The sequence below is a fragment of the Stegostoma tigrinum genome, chromosome 1 (genome assembly GCF_030684315.1).
Source record: "Stegostoma tigrinum isolate sSteTig4 chromosome 1, sSteTig4.hap1, whole genome shotgun sequence".
Taxonomy (NCBI): domain Eukaryota; kingdom Metazoa; phylum Chordata; class Chondrichthyes; order Orectolobiformes; family Stegostomatidae; genus Stegostoma; species Stegostoma tigrinum.
Genome location: NC_081354.1, coordinates 130,394,153 through 130,421,134, shown reverse-complemented (window position 1 = coordinate 130,421,134; position 26,982 = coordinate 130,394,153). Strand labels below are relative to the sequence as shown.

Here is a 26,982-nt window from a genome sequence, read left to right as displayed (position 1 = left end):
GCTTCGGGCAGGGGAAATGTGCAAGTCCATGAGGAAGGGCATCATCACCCTCATTTACAAGAGGAAGGGGGAGAGGGAAGAAATTAAGAATTGGCGTCCCATTTCACTTTTGAACGTGGACTACAAAATCCTGGCCAAGGTCATTGCCAACCGGGTCAGGTCTGTCCTGGAGTCGGTGATTCACCCTGACCAAACCTGTGCTGTGCCGGGCAGGAAGATCGCTGAGAGCCTCGCGCTCATCAGGGATACGATCGCCTACGTACAGGACAGGCGAGTGGACACCTGCCTCGTCAGCCTGGACCAGGAGAAGGCCTTCGACAGGGTCTCTCATGCTTACATGAGGGACGTCCTCTCCAAATTGGGGTTCGGGGAGGGCATCCGCAATTGGATCCGGCTGCTCTACGCCAACATCGTTAGCGCAGTCTCGATCAACGGGTGGGAATCAGACAGTTTTCCTGTTAGATCTGGAGTCAGGCAGGGCTGCCCGCTCTCTCCTGCCTTGTTCGTGTGCTGTGTGGAGCCCTTCGCCGCCTCCATCAGGAAGGACGTGAGCCTGAAGGGCGTGACTATCCCAGGCAGCGGAGGCCTTCAGGTCAAGACCTCCCTGTACATGGATGATGTCGCCGTCTTCTGCACCGATCGTCGGTCGGTGAGTAGGCTGTTGGAAATCTGCGGCCAGTTTGAACTGGCCTCGGGTGCCAAAGTCAATAGGGGTAAGAGCGAGGTCATGTTCTTCGGGAACTGGAACGACCGCTCCTTCATCCCCTTCACCGTCAGGACAGACTACCTGAAGGTGCTGGGTGTTTGGTTTGGTGGAGCTGGGGCATGCACTAAGACTTGGGAGGAGCGTATCTCCAAATTTAAGCAGAAGCTGGGCAGGTGGACGCTCCGGTCCCTCTCCATCGCGGGTAAGAACCTGGTTGTCAGGTGCGAGGGGCTTTCGGTACTGTTGTATGTGGCGCAGGCCTGGCCTATTACCTGGACCTGCGCCGCTGCGGTCACCCGGGCCATCTTCCACTTCATTTGGGGGTCGAGGATGGACCGGGTCCGCAGAGATACCATGTACAAAGACCTGGGAAATGGGGGAAAGGGCGTACCGAACGCCACCCTCGCCCTGACGGCTACCTTTGTGTGTGGCTGCATCAAGCTGTGCGTAGATCCTCAGTACGCAAACACCAAGTGTCACTACTTACTGAGGTTCTACCTGTCCCCGGTGTTGCGAAGGATGGGCCTGGCCTCGTTGCCGCGGAACGCTCCGAGTAGTTGGACCGTTCCGTACCACCTGTCCTTCGTGGAGAAATTTTTGAAAGGAAATACCTTTGACCACAAGGCCGTCAGGCAGTGGTCAGCACGTAGTATCCTCGAGACCCTTCGGGAAAAGGAGAGGGTGGATCCCGTCGTGTGGTTCCCCACGCAGACTGCCAAAGTCGTTTGGCAGAATGCCTCATCGCCAGAACTTTCAAACAAGCACAAGGACATTGCTTGGCTGGCGGTGAGAGGGGCTCTGCCAGTGAGATCCTTTATGCATGCCCGGAATCTCTGCACCACCGCACGCTGCCCTCGAGGTGGCTGCGGGGGGGACGAGACTGTTGATCACCTCCTTCTGGAGTGTGCCTACGCGCAGGAGGTCTGGAGGGGGATGCAGTGATATTTGTCGAGGTTCGTCCCGAGCAGCTCCGTGACGCGGGACTCCGTGCTCTACGGGCTGTTTCCGGGGACGCACACCGAGACCAACATCAACTGCGCCTGGAGGACCATCAATGCGGTGAAAGACGCTCTTTGGTCTGCCCGCAACTTGCTGGTCTGCCAGCTGAAAGAACTGCCCCCGACCGAGTGTTGCAGACTGGCGCACTCCAAGGTCCAGGGCTACGTGCTGAGGGACGCGCTAAAGCTTGGGGCAGCCGCCGCCAAGGCACGGTGGGGAAAGACCACCGTATGAGCCCCCTCGTCCAGAAAAGGGAAAAGAATCCTATCTGGTAACTGGGCCCAGCTGGCGCCTTCCCCAACTGGTCAGGGGGCCAACTGGGACTGTGCGGGGTGACGACTGCCGGGGCGGTTTCTTTGCTTTGTTTTTTTTTTCTCTGTTTTGTTTTTTTTTCCCTTTAGTTGGTGTACGTACCCCCTGGGTAACCCGGAGTGGCTTGCATGACTGGGTAGGTGTATAAATGTTTTATTTTTTGTACATTCTATGAATAAAGTATATTTTTTCAAATAAAAAAAAAGGTGACGAAACGTCTGAAAACGAACCTTCCAGCTCAGCGAGCAAACTCACATCCAGAATCTCAACCTGAGCTACAAATCTTCTCAAAACTCGCTTACAATCAAATGTTTAGGCCGTAACTTGTTAATTTCAGAGGGAAATTAAAGCAAGGAACAAGTTTCTGAAGGGATGGATTTTAGGCTTATGAGATTTAGCAGGGAGAAGAAATGAAATTTTGACAGAGTGCACATAGATTATATTCCCTACAGTGTGGAAACAGGCCCTTCAGCCCAACAAGTCCACACCACCTCTTGAAGCATCCTCCCTAGACCCATCCCCCTGTAAGCCCCACATCCCTGAACACTCCGGGCAATTTAGCATGGCCAATCCACCTAACCTGCACAACTTTGGACTGTGGGAGGAAACCGGAGCACCCAGAGGAAACCCACGCAGACACAGGGAGAATGTGCAAACTCCACACAGACAGTTACCCGAGACTGGAATCGAACCCTGGTCCCTGGTGCCGTGAGGCCGCAGTGCTAACCACTGAGCCACCGTGCCGCCACCAAGAACGAAGATCTGAAAAACGGAACTATGGATGGTAAGGAATTTTGTTGAAATATTTTTCAGTTAATGCGTACAGGCTTACTAAATACAACCAATAGGGTTCATGGTGTGATAGATTTCACATTAATGTTCGAACGAACAGGATTATCTTGTCAAAAGATTTCTTGACTTACACTTTCCAACACAAATGCTCAGTAAAATTAAACAGCTGTGGTACAAACAATTTTCTTCATGACAAGCACGAAAAGTTTCATTTATTGCTGGAAGCTCTGCAGGGCTGGCAGCACCTGCGAAGAAAAAAATCAGAGTTAACGTTTCGGGTCCAGTGACCTCAACTGAGTTCTGAGGAAGGGTCACTGGACCCAAAATGTTAGCTCTATTTTATTCTTCACAGATGCTGCCAGATCTGCTGAGCCTTTCCACCAACTTCTGTTTTTGTTCCCGATTTACAGCATCCACAGTCCTTTCAGTTTTTTTTAAAGTTCCATTTATTATTTATCTGTGGAGAATAATTGTGATAAATTAATCATATGAAGCACTTGTTCGCATTAAATTAGTATTTTCATCATTCTATTTTGTTTCTAATGGTCCGTGCTTAGATTTATCAAACCTCAGCTGTAGGTTAATTCATGAAGGAAATCCAGAAAGATACATTATAATCTTAAACTAATACAGGGCAGAGATAACCAAGTGTGGAGCTGGATGAACACAGCAGGCCAAGCAGCATCTTAGGAGCACAACTGGCCTGCTGTGTTCATCCAGCTCCACACTTTGTTATCTCAGATTCTCCAGCACCTGCAGTTCCCATTGTCTCTAATACAGGGCAGATGCTCTTTTCAAAAGTGGAATCCCCAATTCTCAATTCGACTTTCCTCCTATCCTGCAATTTGTTTTTTATTCAAGTGTTTATCTAATTCCCGTTTGAAGGTTGTTAGTGACTCTGCTTCCACCACTCTGTCATTGTAAACCCTAACTACTCATTGCTTAATTATGCTCTTCCTCATATTCCTTCTTGATCTATCTACAATCATTTTAAACCTAATGACAGCCCTTTACCCACTGGAAATAGTTTATCTTTATTGACTCTATCTGAACCATTCAGGATTTTAAACATCCATATCCTTTTCATCTCTCTGTTCCAAGGAGAAAATCCCAGCTTCTCTAGTCTATCCACGTAAATGTAATCCATCATCGCAGCAACCTTTCCAGTAAATCTCTCCTACACCTTCACCAAAATCAATGTGTCCTTCCTGAAGTGTAATGCCTATAATTAGACAAATTGCTTCATAGAGTCATAAAGTATTACAATGTGGGACAAGACCCTTCAGCCCATCATATCTGCATCGGTCATCAAACATCTATCTACTCTAATCCTGTTTCCTACCTGCTTGGGCTGTACCAGTGTTTTCCAAACATTTATCTCAACTTTTCCTTTTAAAAAGTGCCAAGACAGCATACACATAGTTACCCATGGCCTGCAAGCTCCCCTCCAAGCCACACATCATCCTGACCTGTAACCATACAATCATTCCTTCACTGTTCCTAAGTCACAACCCTGAAATGTCCTTCTTGACAGAACTTTTCATTCACTGACAGATGAATTGCAGCAATTCAAGAAGGTTCACCACCACCTTCTGAAGGGCAACTTGGGATAAGCAACAAATGTTGGCCATACCAGTGGCACTCATATCCAAGAAAATGATAAATAGTTTGGAAAAGTGGCAGCCAATTTGTGCACTGTGCAAACTTCTACAAATTATAATATGACAACAGCCAGACAATTTGGTTTTATTGAAGTTAGTTCAGGGATTAGTAATACTCAGGGCTCCAAAAATATAAAGTAACAGTTTCTGTTGTTCAACAGCTGCAAAGGCACGGCGGCACAGAGAACTTGAATCTGCTTTTTCAAATCTCAAAGAGTCACAGATGCAGACCAGCACCGAAGAATGCCACTAAATCCATGTCAGCTCTCTTTAGAGCAATCTAGACAATCCCATGGCCCCTTTAGGGTCCCAATAGACCTGCAAGTCTATTTCCTTCAATATCCCACTCAATTTCTTTTTCAAGTCATTCAATATTTCCACATCTATTATTTTAGAATTGTACTATGTTCTATCTGCCACTTATCTGTTCATAATGCTTGCTGACCTACATCCTGTCGCAGTCAATTATTTTCATCCCTACTATTTGCTATACCATCAAGTTTGATATTCTTCGAAAATTTTGAAATTTTATTCTGTATTTAAATAACTAAGTCACTTATACATACACACATTGGTCCTAGCACTGAACGTTGGAAAACACCAATGTTAACATTCTCCAGTCTGAAAGACAATGATTCGCTAAAACCTCTTGGCTTCATGCTATTTTTGTTTCAACATCTTAGCTGGTAAATTACTGGAACTTCAGTTTTGTTAACTAGCCCTCTTATGTGATATTTTGTCACTTTCTTAAAATTTATACTCAATTTTTGTTGCATTCTCCAGATCTACAACATTCTGCCAGAAATTGAGGACCAACAACATTGCTTAAATGAAGAGTTGGCGAAACAGCATTCTGCATCTACAACAAATGAGTGGGAAGCTGTGCTTTCAGCTGCGGTAGTAGCAAAGTAATTACCATCTTGTTTGTCAATCTGCATCTTTCACACCTGATTAATGTTAAGACTTGAAAATATTTGCATAACGTTGGAATACAGATTCGTGCTTTTGCAGTCAACTGTCCACTGGTCTTAGTCAACTTGCAGATGAATTTTACAAGCAATATATGCCCAGTTTGCTATATTACTTAGAGTCATACAGTCATAGAGCTGTACAGCATGGAAACAGACCTTTCAGTCCAACTCATCCATGCCAACCAGATATCCTAAATCAATTTAGTCTCATTTGCCAACATTTGGCTCATATCCCTCTCAAGCCTTCCTATTCATATACCCATCTAGTCCGCCACTTCCTCTGGCAGTTCATTCCATGCACACACCACCCTCTGTGTGAAAAAATTGTCCTGTCAGTCCTATTTAAATCTTTCCCCTCTCAACTTAAACCTATGCCCTGTAGTTTTGGACACCTGGGGAAAAGACGATGACTATTCACTCTATCCATGCCCCTCATGATTTTATAAACCTCTATAATGTCAACCCTTAGTCTCTTATGTTCCAAGGAAAATAGCCCCACCTATTCAGCCTCTCACTGAAGCTCAAACCCTCTAGCCCTGGCAACATCCTTGTAAATCTTTTCTGAACCCTTTCAAGTTTTACGTTATCTTTCAGATAGCAGCGAGACCAGAATTGCACACAGTATTCCAAAAATGACTAACAAATGTCCTGTACAGCTACAACATGACCACCCACACCTGTACTCAATGCACTGTCCAATAAATGCAAGTGTATCAAATGTCTGCTTCACTGCCCTGTCTACCTGTGACTCTATTTTCTAGGAACTATGAATCTGCACTCTGAGGTCTCTTTGTTCAGCAACACTCCCCAGGACCTTTCTACTAACTGCATAATTCCTGCTCTGAATTGCCTTACCAAATGTAGCACTTCACATTTATCCAGATTAAATTCCATCTGCTGTTCCTTGGTCCATTGGCCCATTGGCCCATCTAATCAAGATCCTGTTGTACTCTTGAGTTAACTTTCTTTGCTGTCTACTGCACAACCTACTTTGGTGTCATCTGCAAAATTACTAACTATACCTTTTATAACCATGTCCAAATCATTGATACAAATGACGAAAAACAGCCAGTCCAGCATCAATCTTTGCAGCACACCACGTCATAGGGCTATAGTCCAAAAGGCAATCCTCCACCATCACCCTTTTTCTTCCACCTTTGAGCAAATTTTGTACTGAAATGGCTAGTTCTCCCTGTATTTCTTATGACCTAACGTTGTTAAACAGGCTACCTTGTGGAACCTTGCCAAATGCGGGTGGCTCAGTGGTTAGCACTGCTGCCTCACAGTGACAGGGACCTAGGGTCAAATCCAGCTTCGGGTAGCTGCCTGCGTGGAGTTTGCACATTCTCCCTGTGTCTGCATGGGTTTTCTCAGTGTGCTCTGGTTTCCTCCCACAGTCTAAGGATGTGCAGGCTAGGTGAATTGGCCATGTTAAATTGCCCATAGTGATCAGGGATGTGTAGATTAGGTGGGCTCATAGGGGAATGGGTCTCAGTGGGATGCTCTGTGGGTCAGCATTGACTTGTTGGGTCAAAGGGCCTGTTTCCACACTGTAGGGATTCTAAGCAATTTCTTCCTAAGTCCATACAGACAATGTCTACCACTATGGCTTTATCAATCCTCTTCGTCACTTCTTCAAAAAACTCGATCAAGTTAGTGAGATATGACTTCCCACGCACAAAGCCATGTTGACTATCCCTAATCAGTCCTTGCCTTTCCAAATGCATGTAAATACTATCTCTCAGAATCGTCTCCAACAGCTTTCCCCCCAGTGATGTCAGGCTCACCGGTCAATAGCTCCCTAGCATTTCCTTACTACTTTTCTTAAACAGTGTCACCACATTAGCCAATCTCCAGTCTTCTGCCACCTCACCTGGGGCTATCATTGATTCAAATATCTCAGCAAGGGGCCCAGCAATCCCTTCCCTAGTTTCCAACAAAGTTTTAGGGTACGTCTGATGTGGTCCTTTATGTTGTTTAATTTAAATAAAAACTATTTTCTGAGAGAAAACAAATACTGAATTGTTGGGGAGAAGTTGTGTTAATGTAAAGTGGCATTTTAATTTTGCCAACATTTATTTTAATGTTATTTATCTGACTCAAAAGCAAAAACAGATTGTTGTAATCAATCAGGAATATTCTAATTCGGAAAGCAAGATACTTTGGCCATTTAAAATATAAACAGAAAATGCTGAAAATATTCAGTAGTTCTGGTAGTAACTGTGACGAAAGGAACATAAAACCTCAGGATCTGACAAAAGTTCAATATAGATGCTGCCTGACCTTATCAGTTTTAGTTGATCCCTACAACACTGCAAATATGATTGGGTGCTTTGTAACTCAGATTGAGTTTTGGCAGCAAATAGTTTCAGGGGAGTTTATCAATTTCCCAACTTCCAGTAGTAGCAGGGAGCACCAGCAATTCTAACTCCAGAACTCACAATGATGAGGTGCTGGTGTCAGAGTGGAGTGGACAAAGTCGTAAGTCACATGATACCAGGTTACAGTCCAACAGGTTTATTTGAAATCACAAGCTTTCAGAGTGCTGCGCCTTCGTCAGGTGAAGTGAAGGGAAGTAGCAAACAAAGAATTTATTGGCAGAGAGATCAAAACATCATACAAATGGACTGTGTGGCATTTCGGCAAGCTGAATAACAAGTCTCTGCTCGTGATCAAAAATGTCAGATGGTGTGAATAAAGTTGCATCAGCTGAATAGTGAGTGAAGGGATGACCTATAATCCAATTAAGTGAGGCAGAGAGATAATTACAAAAACTAAGAATAGTGCTGGAGACAAAACAAATGGCTAGAATAATATGATATGTACAACAGTCACATGTCATTTCATTTAAAATCTTCATTTAAGAGTCTCAACCCTGTCTCAAATGAATGGAAATAATTTGCAGCGAAATTGTGGGCAGTGGTCTGAATAGCCATTAACAGGCTCTGCATGCAAATTAATCAGTTGGAAAACATTGCTGATTTACAACAGTTGGTGATCAATAGACAATTTGGTGATGGAAAAAAAAACATTTTGTTGCATGTGAAAACATTTTTGGACATAATAATAAGAAAAGACTGTGGGCAGGGTATAATTGGTTGTCCAATCCTGGGCTTGCACATAAATGGTAGGAAGAAGTTTCCGGAAGGTCAGAAGAAGTTGTTGAGGAAAAGTCTTGGCAGGGTAGAGCCCAAATGAGAAAACGAATACATGAGAAAACAAAAACAACTTTTTGCAGAGTGAGTGATTAGGGTATGGAAGGCATTGCCTAAGAATGCGGGGGAGACAGATCACCTGAAGCATTCAAAAAGTAAATCAACATTTGTTTGAAAATAAATAACATGCAGAGTTAAGGTGAGAAGGCAAAGGAATTTGGAGAGCTGCTGCAGACATCAAGAGCCAAATAGCCTCCTTCTGCACATTAACAATTCCGTGATTCTGTGATATTTCTTGGCAGGAGAATTCTGTAAACAGAAGAAGCCTGCCAATGTAACAAGACCAGGTGCAAGCCTGCATGAGTTCGGAAAGCAACTGTGGTGTCCTCATTCAGTCCCCAGTTAAATTGTAACTAGGCAATTATTGATTCCCTACTTTAGGACTGTGATTGTGTCAAGGGCCTCATGCTCCTTCCGAAATTTCAGGTTAAATAAGCAAAAGGCACAAAGGATTTCACTATGAAAGGGACAACAACCAGCCTGTCTCTGGTTACAGCTGGGAGGATAAAGTTAAATGAAGAGAAAACAAGATAATGTGAATATGATTTGCTAACTTGCACAGGATTCTAATATCCTTTCCTGGTTGCCTAACCCGCATCTGCAACATGCATCCATTTTCAAAATGTTCTGGCTTGATTGTTCATGATTCCTGTGCCAGTTTGTAAATGAAATCATTCTGCTGTCGAAATCCTGATTTATCTTTCTTTGTTGTTTTTAATCAGGCCAGACTTCCAGTCCACTTTGCATTTTGTGTAAATTAGTGCCACTGGAGCTAAAGGGTCATTCCGTCAGTATGTATCTCAGATTGAGAAAGCAAAAGAAATTAAGTTTTAAAAATGCAATACTACATCATATCACCGAAAACCTCGATGTCAGCATGATACACTCGAGTGGCATTAATTCTGGGCAGACTGTAGTATAGCCATTACGTCACTGGCCTAGTATCCCAGAGGATATTGTTAGCAACTCCCTTGTCTGTCCAACTGTCTCTCTCTCTCTTTGGGCTCTATCGTATTGTTTACTCCCTACCCCACCCACCTCCCTACTTTCTGCATATAAATTGACGTTTTGCCAGCCATCAAAAGGAAGTCTCACCGGACCTGAAACGTTAACTCTGTTTTCTCCTTCACAGGTGCTGCCAGGCCTGCTGAGCTTTTCCAGCAACTTTGTTTTAGCACCCCAGAGGTCTTGGGCAGGGGTGGAGGGTAGGAGTTCAGTCCCGTGGAATTTAAATTCAACTTTTAAAAAAAATTCCTAATAATGGTGATCGTGAAATTATCATTGATTGTCACAGATGCCCAGATAACTAACTGATGTCATTTAGAGTAGGCAATCTGCCCTCCAGATCTGGTCTGGCCTACATACGACACCAGGTTGATAGCAATTTGGCTGGCAATTAATTAGTTTGAAATGACCCAGCCAGCCATCAAGGCAAAGAATTCCAGTGGCCCTTACGTCCCATGAAAAGAATAAATTAATGCCAGGTCCACATAGCCCGGAGTGGTCTCCAAAGCTGGTAAATCAGTTGTGACCGAGTGAGCCACACTTCACAACTGCACAGAAGATGGACAGTATTGGACAGTCCTCTTTGGAGAGCACAGGTCATTCCAAGCTCTCCTTAGCCAGAAGCAGGTGACAAAAATCACTATTTCAGAGCAGCAGCAAATCATGTGCATCTCTGTCAGCTTTTCTAGATGGACTCTGAATGACTGGAGAGAGAGACTGGAGGAATCTAGCTCCAACATGAGTGCTGTGGTACGTCAGGGCTTTGTAATAATGTCCATCTTCATGGAAAGAGTGATCCATTGCATGCAGCATCAGATGTGGTAGGCAACTGAGTGTGTGCTGGCCCTCCCTAATAAGCTCAGTTAGCCAGCTTTAATAAAACAGACAAATGTTCATTTGATAACACACTGTGGAGCTGGAGGAACACAGCAGGCCAGGCAGCATCGGCAGAGCAAGAAAGCTAACTTTTCAGGTCAGGAGTCTTCTTCAGAAATGGGGTTCATCTGGCCATTCACTACCTCACTGATACAGAAAAGGGTGTAGAAAAACAAAGTTGCTGGAAAAGCTCAGCAGGTCTGGCAGCATCTGAGAAGAAAAAATCAGAGTTAACATTTTGGATCCAGTGACCCTTCCTCAGAACTCAGAAAAGGCTGTAGTTCAACTCTTGGTTAGCAGGAAGTATGGGTGGATAGTCAGAAAAAGGGGACATAAAATGGGGATTAAGCTCAAAACGTCTCCATTCATCACCAAGCCTCAGTAAGTGCATCTGAATGACTCAGTTCCATGCAGTCCTGGCAATTATGATTGCAGTTACAACAGTCTGGCCACGAGACATTCCTTCTTTTTAAATGATGCAGACCTGAGCACAGCTCACATTTCCACTTCTCTAAGTACAAGTACTGGGCCAGGCAGACAACTGTTTAGTCATTCATTGCTCAGTTTGTATAGTCTACAGGATCCTGTTCTCAGCTCACTGTTGAAGGGTCTCTTGGAATGTGAAGATAAACCCCCATCTTCTTTCCTCTATTGCAAGCAATCTTCTTAATTTACTTCCCTGGTCTCCTCCCACCTCACGTTCCTTAACAAGTGCAAACAGCTCACGTATGCCTTGGTCACCAGCACTAAGACTATCTGACCAGCTGCCTTTGCCAATTCTCTCCCTTCCACTAGCACATGGAGACAAGCTTCCCCAAAATTTCCTCCCTGTCCTATCTCCTTTGTCACATGTTTCTCCAACTTTTCTCCTATCTCCTCTCATGCCCTCTTCAGGTTCATATTATCCATGACATAACTCCCTCTTTCCTCAAACTAATTCCCAATAAACTGCCGGCCATTTAACTTCCTTTCCAGATCCCCATATTAGGGTAACTATGAATGATTCCCCTTCAATAGAAAAATATTAGAGAGATAATGGTAAGGGGCTTCAAAAAGCAGTGTAAAGAGCAAGGAGGGTGTAGATTTCTTAAAAAGGTGTGAAGAAAGGACTGGTATTAGAATCACTGCTACACAGAAGATTGGCTGGAGTTAGGTAAAAACAGTACAGTACTGAAGTTTGTCAATGACAAAAATCTCAGCAACATTATAAATATTGAATATGATAGTAACAATCTTTAAGAAGACGTAGATAGTCCAGTAAAACATGAAGACACAGGGTAGACGCAATTTAATGCTGATAGATGTGAATTGATACACTTTAGGCAAAACAACATGGAAAATTAAAGTGAAACTATCTGAGGGCATAAGAATAACCCGACAGTGAAAATTCACAAATCCTTAAAGGCAATAGGGGCATTGCCATATCAGATACGAACATGAACAGGAGACTTAGCTTTACAAACAGGAGCAGTAAATACCAAAACAAGGAGGTCAATCTAAACTGTTTCAAATTTATTGATTTGGCCCTTGTACTCGAGTAATGTGCACCATTCTGAGCAGCACACGTTAGGAAGGATGTCAAGGCTAAAAAGAAGAGCAGAGGCAATTTATCAGGATGATAGTTTGGGATGAGGGTGTACCGTTATTTGGAAAATTGTTGACACTGATGCTGTTCTCCTTTGAGAAGAGAAAGGCAAGGTTAATTCGAATAAGAGATAATGGGAACTGCAGATGCTGGAGAATTCCAAGATAATAAAATGTGAGGCTGGATGAACACAGCAGGCCAAGCAGCATCTCAGGAGCACAAAAGCTGACGTTTCGGGCCTAGACCCTTCATCAGAGAGGTCTGATGAAGGGTCTAGGCCTGAAACGTCAGCTTTTGTGCTCCTGAGATGCTGCTTGGCCTGCTGTGTTCATCCAGCCTCACATTTTATTACCGTTAATTCGAATAAAATGTTTAGGTACATGAAGAACACAATTAATTGGAGCAGAAATAGGTCATATGATCATATGTCTGCTCCATGATTCAATATAATCATGATTGATCACAGATTTCAAATCCACCTTATCGTACTCTTCCCAAAGTCCCTTAACTCCCCAAAGATCTATCCCAACCTTAAGTATTTTCAATGATATAGCACCCACAATCCTTGGGGGTTGCAAATTACAAAGATTATAACCCTTTGGATGAAGGATTTCTCCTCATCTTAGTCCTAAAAGCTCTTTATGCTAAGCTTCTGATCTGTGTTTTCGATTCTGCATCAATGCAAATAATCTCTCAGCATCTCCTTATTAAACCCCCTCATAATTTAACATTTCTTTTGATCTCCTAACCATAGGGGTGCTTTGGTGGCACTAATTAATTAATAGTGATCCCTGTTTAAAACAGATTATTGGGATTGGTGAAAATGTGGAATTTAAAACTAAAACATGTCAGCCGTGACTTTACTGAATGGGTGACTCTGCTTCTAATTCTTATTAACTCAATTTATTCAGTCTCTAATGATAGAGCAAACCCCTCACACCATCATCTAATTCACTGCAAGGCCGATAATGCAAGCTTTCCTTACGTAAATGCAGAGACTAAAATTGTGCAGTGTTCCAGATGTGGACTCATTTTATTCATTCATGGGATGAGGGCATCATTAGCTAGGCCAGCTTTTATTCCCCTCACATCAATGTCCCTAGTTGTCCAGAGGGCTGTTAAAAGTCAACCACATTGCTGTTGATCTGGAGTCACATGTAGGCCAGACCAGATAAGGATGGCAGTTTCCTTCTCTAGTGATGAGTTTTTCCAACAATCTACAATAGTGTCATTGTCATCATCAGACTCTTAATTCCAGAATTTTATTAAATTCAAATTCTAGCATCTGCCCTGGTGGGATCCAGCAAAGCCCTATACAACTAGAGCAACATCTGCTTTCCATTATTTGGGTGCATATAGCAAATGTCGGTAACATAAAAGCGTCACTTTCTGTTCCTTAGAGCCAAGCAAACAGATGGTGAATTCTCTGGTCTGTCTTCCTATAGGAATGGATTTATTATCTTTGAACACTATTGTCATCATGGACTCCAACCTCAACTCCCCTCTCTCTTCCTTCCCTATTAATCCTAAACATTTTTGCAAAAAATGTTTTGTTCCCAGTCTACTTGCACTTCTTGTTTATCAATTTTTTTGGAACAAACCTCACAGTAACATACCTTAACATCCCTCCTTCAGTGAATTTCTGTTCTTCCTACACTAGTCTTTATTCTGTTACTGTTCTTTTCTCCTGGTTTTCAATGCACCTCATCTCTCTGCTGTTGTGATCTGGTGACCTACCCACAATTAAATTTAGTTTAAAACCCATCCTGCACTCAGTAACCTCCCCAAGATAGCATCAGCCCCAAACCTTGCACAGATGCAACCTCCCTGTCTTCAACAAATTTTGTTTTCTGCTCCGGGACTGTTGCTCATCATATATTTTGTGATGAAGCCTTGAAATATTGCACAGAATGATCCTAATTCATGTATGCACAAACGATAAGTTAAAATAGGCTTGTCTCTTGGCCTAGAATCATTTATCAATAAAGGTTTAGGAATATACATAATAAAAAATAACAATACTTACAACCATACCATTTAGGGACACCCAACAATCAGGGGGAAAGTCCTGAAGTAATGGAACTAGAAACTGCAGACAACCATCCCAATGGCATAATAGAAGCATCATTCCAATGAGATTAAATATTCTCACCACTGCACTGGCAAAATCATATGTCATATGAAAAATCTGAAAACAGAAAAAAAAGGCTTTAATGCATAGGTTCATTGGTAAACCTTGTCACTGATATTCTTATAAGTATCAAGCAAGACATTCTGTGGCTTTCAGATTACAGATGTGGTTTAGCTATGATTGATCTGATACTGTACCAAATGGTATCAGACTGCCAACAATCAGAATGGCAGGCTGGCAATGCAAATGTTGAACCAGGAGGAAAATGTAGAACAGTAACAATCAATGAGCCTGTGCTCTGCAACCCAGCCTTCATTCTGTAGATACATTTTCCATTTCAGAATGCAACAATAATATTCACATTTAGGAACAGAAATTCATCTGACTCCAATTTTAATTAACTGCAAATTGTCAATGAGGAATTGCTTATTCACTCAGGCACAATTTCCAGAACCTCTGATCCTTTATTAAAAGAAATAAAAACGGGTTCATTTGTTTTGTGGAAATTCCACATCACTGTTTTCCTTATTTCTCTGTCAAAAAGATACGATTTTCCTGGGACAATGGAAGCAAGTCTTAGCTGTAGCCTGGTCATAACAATTTAAAGTCAATAAAGGAATTAATAATGCAGCTTCAAAGATTTAGTGACCTGAAGGTAATATTAATGATTAAAATCAGTTGGTAGTTAATATAGAGAAAATTCAGCAAAGGGCCAATATCTAAATCATAATTTAATGCTCAGTGACGGTTGGGTCATTCAGCTTTCAGAGGTGTGAGAAGGATGATCTTAACTTTATCAAACAGCTGACTCTGCACTCCCACAGCTACCTAGAATACACCTCCTCCCACCCACCCTCCTGCAAAAATTCCATCCCCTATTCCCAATTCCTCCGCCTCCGCCGCATCTGCTCCCACGACAAGACATTCCACTCCCGCACATCCCAGATGTCCAAGTTCTTTAAGGACCGCAACTTTCCCCCCACGGTGATCGAGAACGCCCTTGACCGCGTCTCCCGCATTTCCCGCGACACATCCCTCACAACCCGCCCCCGCCACAACCGCCCCAAGAGGATCCCCCTCGTTCTCACACACCACTCTACCAACCTCCGGATACAACGCATTATCCTCCGACACTTCCGCCATTTACAATCCGACCCCACCACCCAAGACATTTTTCCATCCCCTCCCCTGTCTGCTTTCCGGAGAGACCACTCTCTCCGTGACTCCCTTGTTCGCTCCACACTGCCCTCCAACCCCACCACACCCAGCACCTTCCCCTGCAATCGCAGGAAATGCTACACTTGTCCCCACACCTCCTCCCTCACCCCCATCCCAGGCCCCAAGATGACATTCCACATCAAGCAGAGGTTCACCTGCACATCTGCCAATGTGGTATACTGCATCCACTGTACCCGGTGCGGCTTCCTCTACATTGGGGAAACCAAGCGGAGGCTTGGGGACCGCTTTGCAGAACACCTCCGCTCAGTTCGCAAAAAACAACTGCACCTCCCAGTCGCAAACCATTTCCACTCCCCCTCCCATTCTCTTGATGACATGTCCATCATGGGCCTCCTGCACTGCCACAATGATGCCACCCGAAGGTTGCAGGAACAGCAACTCATATTCCGCCTGGGAACCCTGCAGCCATATGGTATCAATGTGGACTTCACCAGTTTCAAAATCTCCCCTTCCCCTACTGCATCCCTCAACCAGCCCAGTTCGTCCCCTCCCCCCACTGCACCACACAACCAGCCCAGCTCTTCCCCCCCCACCCACTGCATCCCAAAACCAGTCCAACCTGTCTCTGCCTCCCTAACCGGTTCTTCCTCTCACCCATCCCTTCCTCCCACCCCAAGCCGCACCCCCCGCTACCTACTAACCTCATCCCACCTCCTTGACCTGTCCGTCTTCCCTGGACTGACCTATCCCCTCCCTACCTCCCCACCTACACTCTCTCCACCTATCTTCTTTACTCTCCATCTTCGGTCCGCCTCCCCCTCTCTCCCTATTTATTCCAGTTCCCTCCCCCCATCCCCCTCTCTGATGAAGGGTCTAGGCCCGAAACGTCAGCTTTTGTGCTCCTGAGATGCTGCTTGGCCTGCTGTGTTCGTCCAGCCTCACATTTTATTATCTTGGAATCTCCAGCATCTGCAGTTCCCATTATCTCTGACTCTGCACATACGTTCTTCAGTGAATTTACTAAGTTCCACTGTACTCTGTGAGCTCTATGGTATTATGAAGAGAGAATTATTAAATGTGAATGCATATCACAGCAAATGCCAAATTCTGATCTGTCACTTGAATGACTCAATTTGCTTCATTGACAGTACAAGTTTGTTTAATTTTATTGCGACATTTTTAATAGAAATCACATCAGGGAAGACAAACAGGGAATCCTCAAACATCAGTCGAGGTAGCCTTGAAAATTTGTGGGATGTGGAAAGTTTTCAACACTGATCTTGGAGCAGTTGGCAGCAAAGAATGCTAATTTTATTCAGTGAGTTCTGCTGCCAAGTCTATATCAGCACTAATCAGTGAAATTAATAGCACCACGCATTCTTTTCTAAATGTTGGATATGTTTTTGTATCAGCAAACGCCAACAACCTAACACTAACAGTAAAATGGTTAAAGCAGCTAATGTTGTCCAGTCACATCTCAGAGCTGATTCTACAGTGCTTGCCAAAATGTCAGAACTAGATATTTTCAAGACTTCTGCACCCAGGTAGTGCAAGTACCCAATCCATGTGCAGCATAACTGGCCAATCAAAGTCTGGATTTTTGTAGTAAGTATTTCAAAACGTACGAGTTGCATTTTATGGACCAAGCCCCTTGCAGACCCCCTTCCCCCAACAATGGTTGAGGCAACAGGCAGCTGGAGCCATTAGGCCGATGAGTCACTATTCCACCATCAACCAATCCCCTTCCATACACACAATCTAACCATCTCCTCAAGTGTTTTGAGCAGCTAGGAAGGCATCAGATGTGTCACCCCAACCCAACTGCTCTCGATCTGTGACCCGACTGAGGCCTACAAGTGGATCCCTAACGTTCCATGAAGGACTTCATCACACCACTGCTCTACTTTAACACACAGGAGAAACGGTCAATACCCAATGTGTAGGTTCAACCCCATGGGTTGCTATTCAGTAAATGAATGGGTTGCTAGAGGGTGGCCCCCTTCCTGGTCCCTTTGTTTGAATCTGAGGATCTCCCTCCCACAGGTTTGCCTCTCTGTACCCATCCTCCCTCCCTACAATGTACAACGTGTCTCCCATTCAGCCTCTATCAGCTTGCTAGAACTTGACGGCATGGCTTTAGGGAGATCTCAGTATCCACGCCACCATTGAACACCATTTTCAAGGGCTGCCACTGCTCCAATTTTACAGTACAGACGGCCGTAGCAGCCCTCACATCATTGCCCAGCATAGGGCCATCCTCCTGGCCATTGATGGAAGTTTTGTCTCACATGAATTAAAGGGCTGTCACCCGAAACAATAAAACTGGGCAAGATGGAAGGCTGTGACCCTGGTTAAGTAAGGGCTGTGTTGGAATGCAAGGAGCCTGTCCTCAGCATGAATGGATTGCAGTGGCTCAAGAAAGCAGCTCAGTACCAACTTCTCAAGGGCAACTACGGACAGACAATAGATGCTGGCCAGCCAGCGATGCCCAGATCTCACGATTGAAAAAACAAATTAAGCCCTACATTTCAATTTCAGAAGCTTCCACTGAAGTGGGACAGCATCAAATAATGGGATAATTTTTATTTTTCAGCGTAAAGACCATTCATATTCTCACCTCATCACTTTCATTAATTGCAATTACTACAAGGTGCTGGGAGGTCAAACACCTTGAAACTACACTGTGCAAAGATTAGCCCATTAAAAGAGATAAAAAATGAATTAACTTATCTGCAGGAGGTCATAAAGCAGTTCATGACCAATGAAATACTTTTGAAATGCAACACTCACTTTTATATTTGTGAGCAAACACAAGAGCCAAATTTTAGCACAGCAAACCCCAGAAACATTACACAAGATGAATAGATTATGAATCTGTTTTTGGAGATCCTGTTTGATGGACTAATGCTGTTTAGGAGTACTCCCTGCTGATTTCTCAATGACACTGTGGGACCTTTCCTGTCCGCTTGAGCAATGGGAAATGTTTTTAATTAAATTCTATTCCACATACATCACTTCCAACCACATTATACTCCATACCAAAAAAGTGTCAGATTCAAGAGACAATATTAACCACTAAAGAAAACACACGCTATTAATACATTCCTGTGTAAGACCACCATCTACAACCTTAGCCCACTTAAACATGAGACCTCTTCGCATTCATTCCCATGTCAGTAGCATAGGGTGGGATAGTTGATGGTGGTTTCTATTTTTCTTTCTAATAATATATTTTTATGTGAAAAGTTCCATTTAATTATTATTTCACTATCACCGTCCTCAAAACGACCCATTCTTTCTGCATTTTCCAATCAATACAAAATGTTCAAGGAAAGAAAAATAAATCAGCTTGAACAGTAATCAAATGCACCTGTCATGGAAGTTACCTACCCAAATAAATCTCAGACCTCATTCTCATGTTGCAACTCCCTCACTCAGGATGGAATATCCAGCAGGTTTATCCTCATTTTCTAAAGATTAGTGCATCAAGCATTTCGGCAGCTTCAGACATCAAAATATTTATTTTACAATCTAATTTCAAAGTCTCTTGATTTTAATTCCAAGCAGGAAAGTTACAAAAATGAAATAGTGACAAGGAATCTTTCATTAATAATATCATGCTGTCCACTTTTGTGGACTTCTTATGAACAACTTGTATCAAAACTGAATGATAACCATATCATTGGGATCAAGACCCTCCCTACCATTTTTTTAACTACGTCAGTTTTTCAGGCCTGGTTCTTAGGCTTCTCCTGATTTGCCCAATAACAATTTACTTGTGCACTTTTATTCTTATGAATTAATTTTCTTGCTTCTTTCAGTGCACTTCAGAGTTCCTACATTTGCTGTATCTCCAATGTGCTTTGATACCACAACCCCATTAGAAATTTCAAGTTATTGCCCAAAGATGAGCGCAACTCAAACAATGATTTCCAAGATCAAAGAATCAGTACTTTCTGCCCTAACAATGTCAATCCAGCAAAATCAATACTATCATTATCAATTATTACATCAAGTTTAGCATTCATTTGTTATAATTTTATTACAATGCAATGTTTATATTAATGTATAATTTTGAAAAAAATATAATTTCACATTAAATTGATTCCCCATTCAATAGTGTAAAACTACCGTAAGCCAAGCAGCTAAAGATAACATGAATCATTTGATTTTTATCTTAAATGTTCTTTGACGACAATCACTCTTGAAAATGTTTTTGTTGTTTTTGGTTCCATATTCTCTGATGTTTATAATTTATCATTGAAATCATTGATGATAGAAGCATGAAAAGATATATGGCAAGGAAGGATGGTTTACATCTTCATCATGACATAAAATTCTCAACTTGTAAAACAGATCATCAGCACTACATCATATCACTACATCAGATCTTTGCTGACACTAATTTGCTCCAACATCATTCACCATCATTCAACTTAAACTCTGAGAACTACAGGATAGTTACATTACAGAGACACAACTTTGATACATCCTGTCAAAGCTGGATTCCTGCAATAACTACTCAGCTAGTCCCACTTCCCGTCTTTTCCTTGTAGCCTTCTAATTATTATCTCTTCAGATAATTATCCAATTCAGAACAAAATAGATGAACTAACGGCACAGGTTACTGGATCAGATCTGATAACCATTACATGGTTACAAGGAGGTGAAAGCTGGGAGCTAAATATTCAGGGTATGTGATAATTTAAAAGGATAAACAAGAAGGAAAGGACAGTGGGGTAGCTTTGTTGGTATACATGATGTAATAAGTACAAAAGCAAGAAATTGGTCTTAAATTGGAGATGTAATATCCATATGGGTGGAGATAATAAATAAAAAGGGAAAGAAGATACTGTTAGGAGTAGAGGGAAGACCCCCTAGGTGTAACTAAATGGTGGGACAGAACTTATATCAGGAATCAATGATGGAATGAAACAAAGGCAGTCCATTAATTGTGGGTGATTTTCATTTCCATGCAGGTTGGGATTGGGGAAACCGTGAGGAAATTCATAGAGTGTACTTGGGACAATTTTCTGTAACAACATATTGTGGAGCCAACCATGGTTCAGACTATCTTGGATTTGCTGATGTGTAATGAGGCAGGTTTAATAAATGGTATCAGAGTAAAAGATTCTCTTGGAAACAGCGACCAGAAGGTCACTTTAGGCCAGACATGGGAGGGTGTGATGAACCGGCGGTGTCATTTTCAATTAAGGACTCAGTTAGTGCAGTAAGAAGGGATGATATCTTGAATGGGTCTTCAAATGAACCTTTGCGGTTGCCATTCAGGAATCAAAAGACAGCAGCCACACAGCTAGGAGTGTATACAGGCTTTAATCTGTCCACAAACAATAGAAGCAGATAAATAAATATTTCACTGAGGTGTGTAAAAATAATAGTAAGGTAATACATTAGGGGATTTCAACTTCCCTAGCTTTAAACAGGGCAGTCATAGTGTAAAGGGTTGAAGGGGGATGGATTTCTTGAAATATATTCAGAGAGCTCTTAATGTCAACATGTAGGGGGTGCAACAGGGGACTAGCTTGGTAGTCATGAGAGTCTGTTGAGAAATGGGTAATGACCAGAGGATACAAAAGTCAATGCTGACACTTGAATGTAGTGTTAAAGAAGGGCCATATCCTTTCCGGTGTCACCTTTTGCATTCAACATTAAATTCAAATCCCATCTGTCTGCACAGGTGAATGTAGAATATTCTATAATACTGTTTCAAACCAGGAGAGGGGAGTTATCCCCTATTGTCCTAACCAATACTTACTCCTCAATCAACAATACATGAGATAGAACGATGGGCATGATCACTTTAGGTGGGTCTTTGCGTGTGCAAAATAGTTGTTTTCTACAACTTACGCTCACTACACTTCGAAAACATTTCACTAGCTTAACAATAGTTTTAAATGCCTATGATTCTAAAAGGTGCTTTTAAATGCAAGTCTTTCTTTCATTGCGCAAGATGAATTTCTTAATTAACAACAATGTGTTCGTTACACAATAATTATTAATGAGACAAGCATTTTATTCCATATTTATGAATTAATTAACTGCAATAGCTTCAGATACCATGTGAGAGTTGAACTCTTTGTCAATTGGAGCATCACTCCAGCCTTTGGGACCGACCAATCCAGCAACATCATTGTTATGCAACCAGATCTGCTGTTTCGATTCATGTAGCTTGACCTGAACAAAGCTCAACGTTTCTCTCAGACTTGTAAACATTTGTGGCATTATTAAATATTAGCAATGTAACGGCATATTGTTTGCTGAAGGAAGAAAAAGTAGATACATTAAGCTTCGATGACCTCTGCAGTAATTAAGAAAAGTGTCCAGGCAAATACTATAATCAGTATCAATTTCACTGTTCAATGCATAATTTACCACTTGATATCAAGAGAATAATGTTTTATTTAATATACTACATTTTCATTTCATGGTGAAGAAACAAATGACACCCTTTGCAAAGTGACACCTTTACGGAAGAAAAGGGCTTTGATTAAATTTAATGCAATTGACCAAAATTCCATTTGTAAATGTAAAAATCAACAGCTACTCTTCCACAGCCTTCCTGACTCTAAATAAATTATAATCTTTTCTGCAGAAGTAATGAGATAGCTTACAATGAGAAAAATTTAGGGTCAATTGCATTTAATCACAAATACTTTGTTCATGATTGTTAACAAAAAACAGCATGGTTGAAAACAGCATGGCCTCCTCCTGGACACCACCCGCAGTCCTCCTACCCTCCCTCGACCTCTTCATCTCCAACTGCCGTCGAGACATTAACCGCCTCAACCTCTCCACCCCTCTCCCCCACTCCAACCTCTCCCCTGCAGAACGGGCAGCCCTCCGCTCCCTCCGCTCCAACCCCAACCTCACCATCAAACCTGCAGATAAGGGAGGTGCAGTGGTAGTATGGCACACTGACCTCTACATCGCCGAGGCCAGACGCCAACTCTCCGACACCACCTCCTACTGCCCCCTCGATCATGACCCCACACCCGAGCACCAAACCATCATCTCCAACACCATTCATGACCTCATCACCTCAGGGGACCTCCCACCCACAGCCTCCAACCTCATTGTTCCCCAACCCCGCACGGCCCGTTTCTATCTCCTTCCCAAAATCCACAAACCTGCCTGCCCTGGTCGACCCATCGTCTCAGCCTGCTCCTGCCCCACCGAACTCATCTCCACCTATCTGGACTCCATTTTCTCCCTTTGGTCCAGGAACTCCCCACCTACGTCCGTGACACCACCCACGCCCTCCACCTCCTCCAGGACTTCCAATTCCCTGGTCCCCAACAGCTCATCTTCACCATGGAAGTCCAGTCCCTATACACCTGCATTCCGCATGCAGATGGCCTCAAGGCCCTCCGCTTCTTCCTGTCCCACAGGCCCGACCAGTCCCCCTCCACCGACACCCTCATCCGCCTAGCCGAACTCGTCCTCACCCTCAACAACTTCTCTTTTGACTCCTCCCACTTCCTACAGACTAAGGGGGTGGCCATGGGCACCCGCATGGGCCCCAGCTATGCCTACCTCTTTGTAGGTTACGTGGAACAGTCCCTCTTCCGCACCTACACAGGCCCCAAACCCCATCTCTTCCTCCGGTACATTGATGACTGTATCGGCGCCGCCTCTTGCTCCCCAGAGGAGCTCGAACAGTTCATTCACTTCACCAACACATTCCACCCCAACCTTCAATTCACCTGGGCCATCTCCAACACATCCCTCACCGTTCTGGGCCTCTCAGTCTCCATCTCAGGCAACCAGCTTGTAACTGATGTCCATTTCAAGCCCACCGACTCCCACAGCTACCTAGAATACACCTCCTGCCACCCACCCTCCCGCAAAAATTCCATCGCCTATTCCCAATTCCTCCGCCTCCGCCGCATCTGCTCGCACGATAAGATATTCCACTCCCGCACATCCCAGATGTCCAAGTTCTTCAAGGACCGCAACTTTCCCCCCACAGTGATCGAGAACGCCCTTGACCGCGTCTCCCGCATTTCCCGCAACACATCCCTCACACCCCGCCCCCGCCACAACCGCCCAAAGAGGATCCCCCTCGTTCTCACACACCACCCCACCACTCTCCGGATACAACGCATCATCCTCCGACACTTCCGCCATCTACAATCCGACCCCACCACCCAAGACATTTTTCCATCCCCACCCCTGTCTGCTTTCCGGAGAGACCACTCTCTCCGTGACTCCCTTGTTCGCTCCACACTGCCCTCCAACCCCACCACACCCGGCACCTTCCCCTGCAACCGCAGGAAATGCTACACTTTCCCCCACACCTCCTCCCTCACCCCCATCCCAGGCCCCAAGATGACATTCCACATTAAGCAGAGGTTCACCTGCACATCTGCCAATGTGGTATACTGCATCCACCGTACCCGGTGTGGCTTCCTCTACATTGGGGAAACCAAGCGGAGGCTTGGAGACCACTTTGCAGAACACCTCCGCTCAGTTTGCAACAAACAACTGCACCTCCCAGTTGCAAACCATTTCCACTCCCCCTCCCATTCTCTTGATGACATGTCCATCATGGGCCTCCTGCACTGCCACAATGATGCCACCCGAAGGTTGCAGGAACAGCAACTCATATTCCGCCTGGGAACCCTGCAGCCATATGGTATCAATGTGGACTTCACCAGTTTCAAAATCTCCCCTTCCCCAACTGCATCCCTAAACCAGCCCAGTTCGTCCCCTCCCCCCTCTGCACCACACAACCAGCCCAGCTCTTCCCCTCCACCCACTGCATCCCAAAACCAGTCCAACCTGTCTCTGCCTCCCTAACCGGTTCTTCCTCTCACCCCTCCCTTCCCCCCACCCCAAGCCACACCCCCATCTACCTACTAACCTCATCCCACCTCCTTGACCTGTCCGTCTTCCCTGGACTGACCTATCCCCTCCCTACCTCCCCACCTATACTCTCTCCACCTATTTTCTTTTCTCTCCATCTTCGGTCCGCCTCCCCCTCTCTCCCTATTTATTCCAGAACCCTCATCCCATCCCCCTCTCTGATGAAGGGTCTAGGCCCGAAACGTCAGCTTTTGTGCTCCTGAGATGCTGCTTGGCCTGCTGTGTTCATCCAGCCTCACATTTTATTATCATGGTTGAAATCAGGTATCTCCACTGGGCAATTGATAGGAAAAGAATTCATAAACTGACCTGTGATAGGAAATAATTTAACACAAGATTAGTATAATACAGGTTCAGTATACTGTGAGCAAGATTCAGAGAACTATACAGGCTCTGTTCTGTAGATAAAAATAAGAGACTGGATCTAAAATTATGTTGAAAATATGTTCGAAATAAGGCTGTGTTTGCTGACAACCTGGAGTATGCACAGTAGTAGAAGAATATCTGCAATAACTTGAAATAAAGAATGAGACAATCCTACCAGACAATAGAAATGGAAAAAAAAACAAATATATAGTTGAATAAAAAAGTCAGTTAAATAAAGAAAATTTTTTTTAAAAAATTAAAAACGAGCTTTATATTGCACATTTTTAAAAAAATCAGAGGTGAGCATGCACAATCCGAAATTATCTTCAGATGGTAGGTGTCAGCACATATTTAAAAAAAGACACACCAGAAATATGAAAGAAACAATCAGAAATCCAAGGAAGAGAAAACTAATTTGGTAATGAAATAAAAACAATTACATAGAAGGAAGTAGCAAAGGGGCTGTCTACAGGTTAGTATACAAACCTACTAACTTGGAGCATTAGTCAGTCACTAGGCCCCTCAAATCTATTCCGCCAGACATGAAGACATGACAGAACAGACTGTGGCATCAGCTCCACCAATTCCAAACCTCCAGAAACCTTCTAAACTGTGTTAGTCAAGCATCTTATTGACTTTTGCTTTAAAAATATACAATTGTTGCGAAATTGGGTACAGTACTTGTGGATTGGGAGGCCGGAAGTTAGAATTTGGTATTTGTAAAATGCTAGGGTCGAAAGCATTCATGGTGCCTTTAAAAGATCACATGCTTTTTCTGTGCTGAGAGATTTAAAATGGATGCCAGTGAGCAGCAGCTTGAAATTTTACAAGTACACAGAGAGCACCCGAATTGAAACATTTGTATCAAAAGGCCAGACAGTTAGCAGGCCAAGCAGCAGTTTTTAGCAAGACAACAGGCTTTTGAATTTAGCTAATCAATTTGAATGTGATATTTAGATGCCAAAAATGTATTAAATTTACGTCTGATGATTTTGACCACACAGGACCAATCCTTTTGTAAGAAATATTGGTATGTAATCAAAGGTGTAATAAAGACCAAAAGACCATAAGACCATAAGACATAGGAGTGGAAAAAGGCCATTCGGCCCATCAAATCCATTCCGCCATTTAAATCATGGCTGATGGGCATTTCAACACCACTTCCCTGCACTCTCCCCATAGCCCTTGATTCTTTTTGAGATCAAGAATTTGTCGATCTCTGCCTTAAAGGCATCCAACGTCCCGGCCTCCACTGCACTCTGCGGCAATGAATTCCACAAGCCCACCACTCTCTGGCTGAAGAAATGTCGTCTCATTTCAGTTTTAAATTTATCCCCTCTAATTTTAAGGCTGTGCCCACGGGTCCTAGTCTCCCCACCTAACGGAAACAACTTCCTAGCGTTCACCCTTTCTAAACCATACATTATCTTGTAAGTTTCTATTAGATCGCCCCTCAACCTTCTAAACTCTAATGAGTACAATCCCAGGATCCTTAGCCGTTCATCATACGCTAAACCTACCATTCCAGGGATCATCCGTGTGAATCTACGCTGGACACGCTCCAGGGCTAATATGTCCTTCCTGAGGTGTTGGGCCCAAAATTGGACACAGTATTCTAAATGGGGCCTAACTAGAGCCTTATAAAGCCTCAGAAGCACATCGCTGCTTTTACATTCCAACCCTCTTGAGATAAACGACAACATTACATTCGCTTTCTTAATTACGGACTCTACCTGCAAGATAACCTTCAGAGAATCCTGGACCAACACTCCCAGATCCCTTTGCACTTAAGAAGGGGCCAGTTGGACAAAGATCCCAGAGCTAGCTGCCATCTGCCGGAGCTAATGGCTCTCAGCTCTCAAGGGAGAATCGCTGGATATCACAGCCTCCTGTAATGTCTTAGAGAAAACACCATTTCAATAACAATGGTACCAATGGCACAACTAGTCAATATTTCTGACAGCAGAATTGACAGAGAAAACACAGAACATTCCAGAAGACACATAACCTGGCTGTAATTTCCAGAGATTTTTAGGCCAACAAGGGGCGAAGCCACATTAGATTTGGTACTGGGTAATGAGCCCGGCCAGGTGTTAGATTTGGAAGTAGGTGAGCACTTTGGTGATAGCGATCACAATTCTGTTATGTTTACTTTAGTGATGGAAAGGGATAGGTGTATACCACTGGGCAAGAGTTATAGCTGGGGGAAAGGTAATTACGATGAGATTAGGCAAGATTTAGGGAACATAGAATGGGGAAGGAAACTGCAGGGGATGGGCACATTAGAAATGTGGAGCT

At 43.6% G+C, this 26,982-nt stretch overlaps 1 protein-coding gene across 4 annotated transcripts in view; it reads right to left on the bottom strand.

The window, feature by feature from the left end:
* LOC125459972 (potassium/sodium hyperpolarization-activated cyclic nucleotide-gated channel 1-like) overlaps positions 1 to 26,982 on the bottom strand; it is a 295,720-nt gene that overhangs the window by 168,227 nt on the left and 100,511 nt on the right. For 3 of the 4 annotated variants that reach the window (XR_009446163.1, XM_059648597.1, XM_059648604.1), the window contains exon 3: positions 14,149 to 14,310. The exons of the other annotated variant lie outside the window; for it this stretch is intronic. Coding sequence is in view for 2 of the 3 variants with exons in the window: in XM_059648597.1 (XP_059504580.1) it covers positions 14,149 to 14,310 (162 nt within the window). In the remaining variant the exon portion in view is untranslated. The remainder of the gene's footprint in view (positions 1 to 14,148; positions 14,311 to 26,982) is intronic. 4 annotated transcript variants of the gene reach the window in all.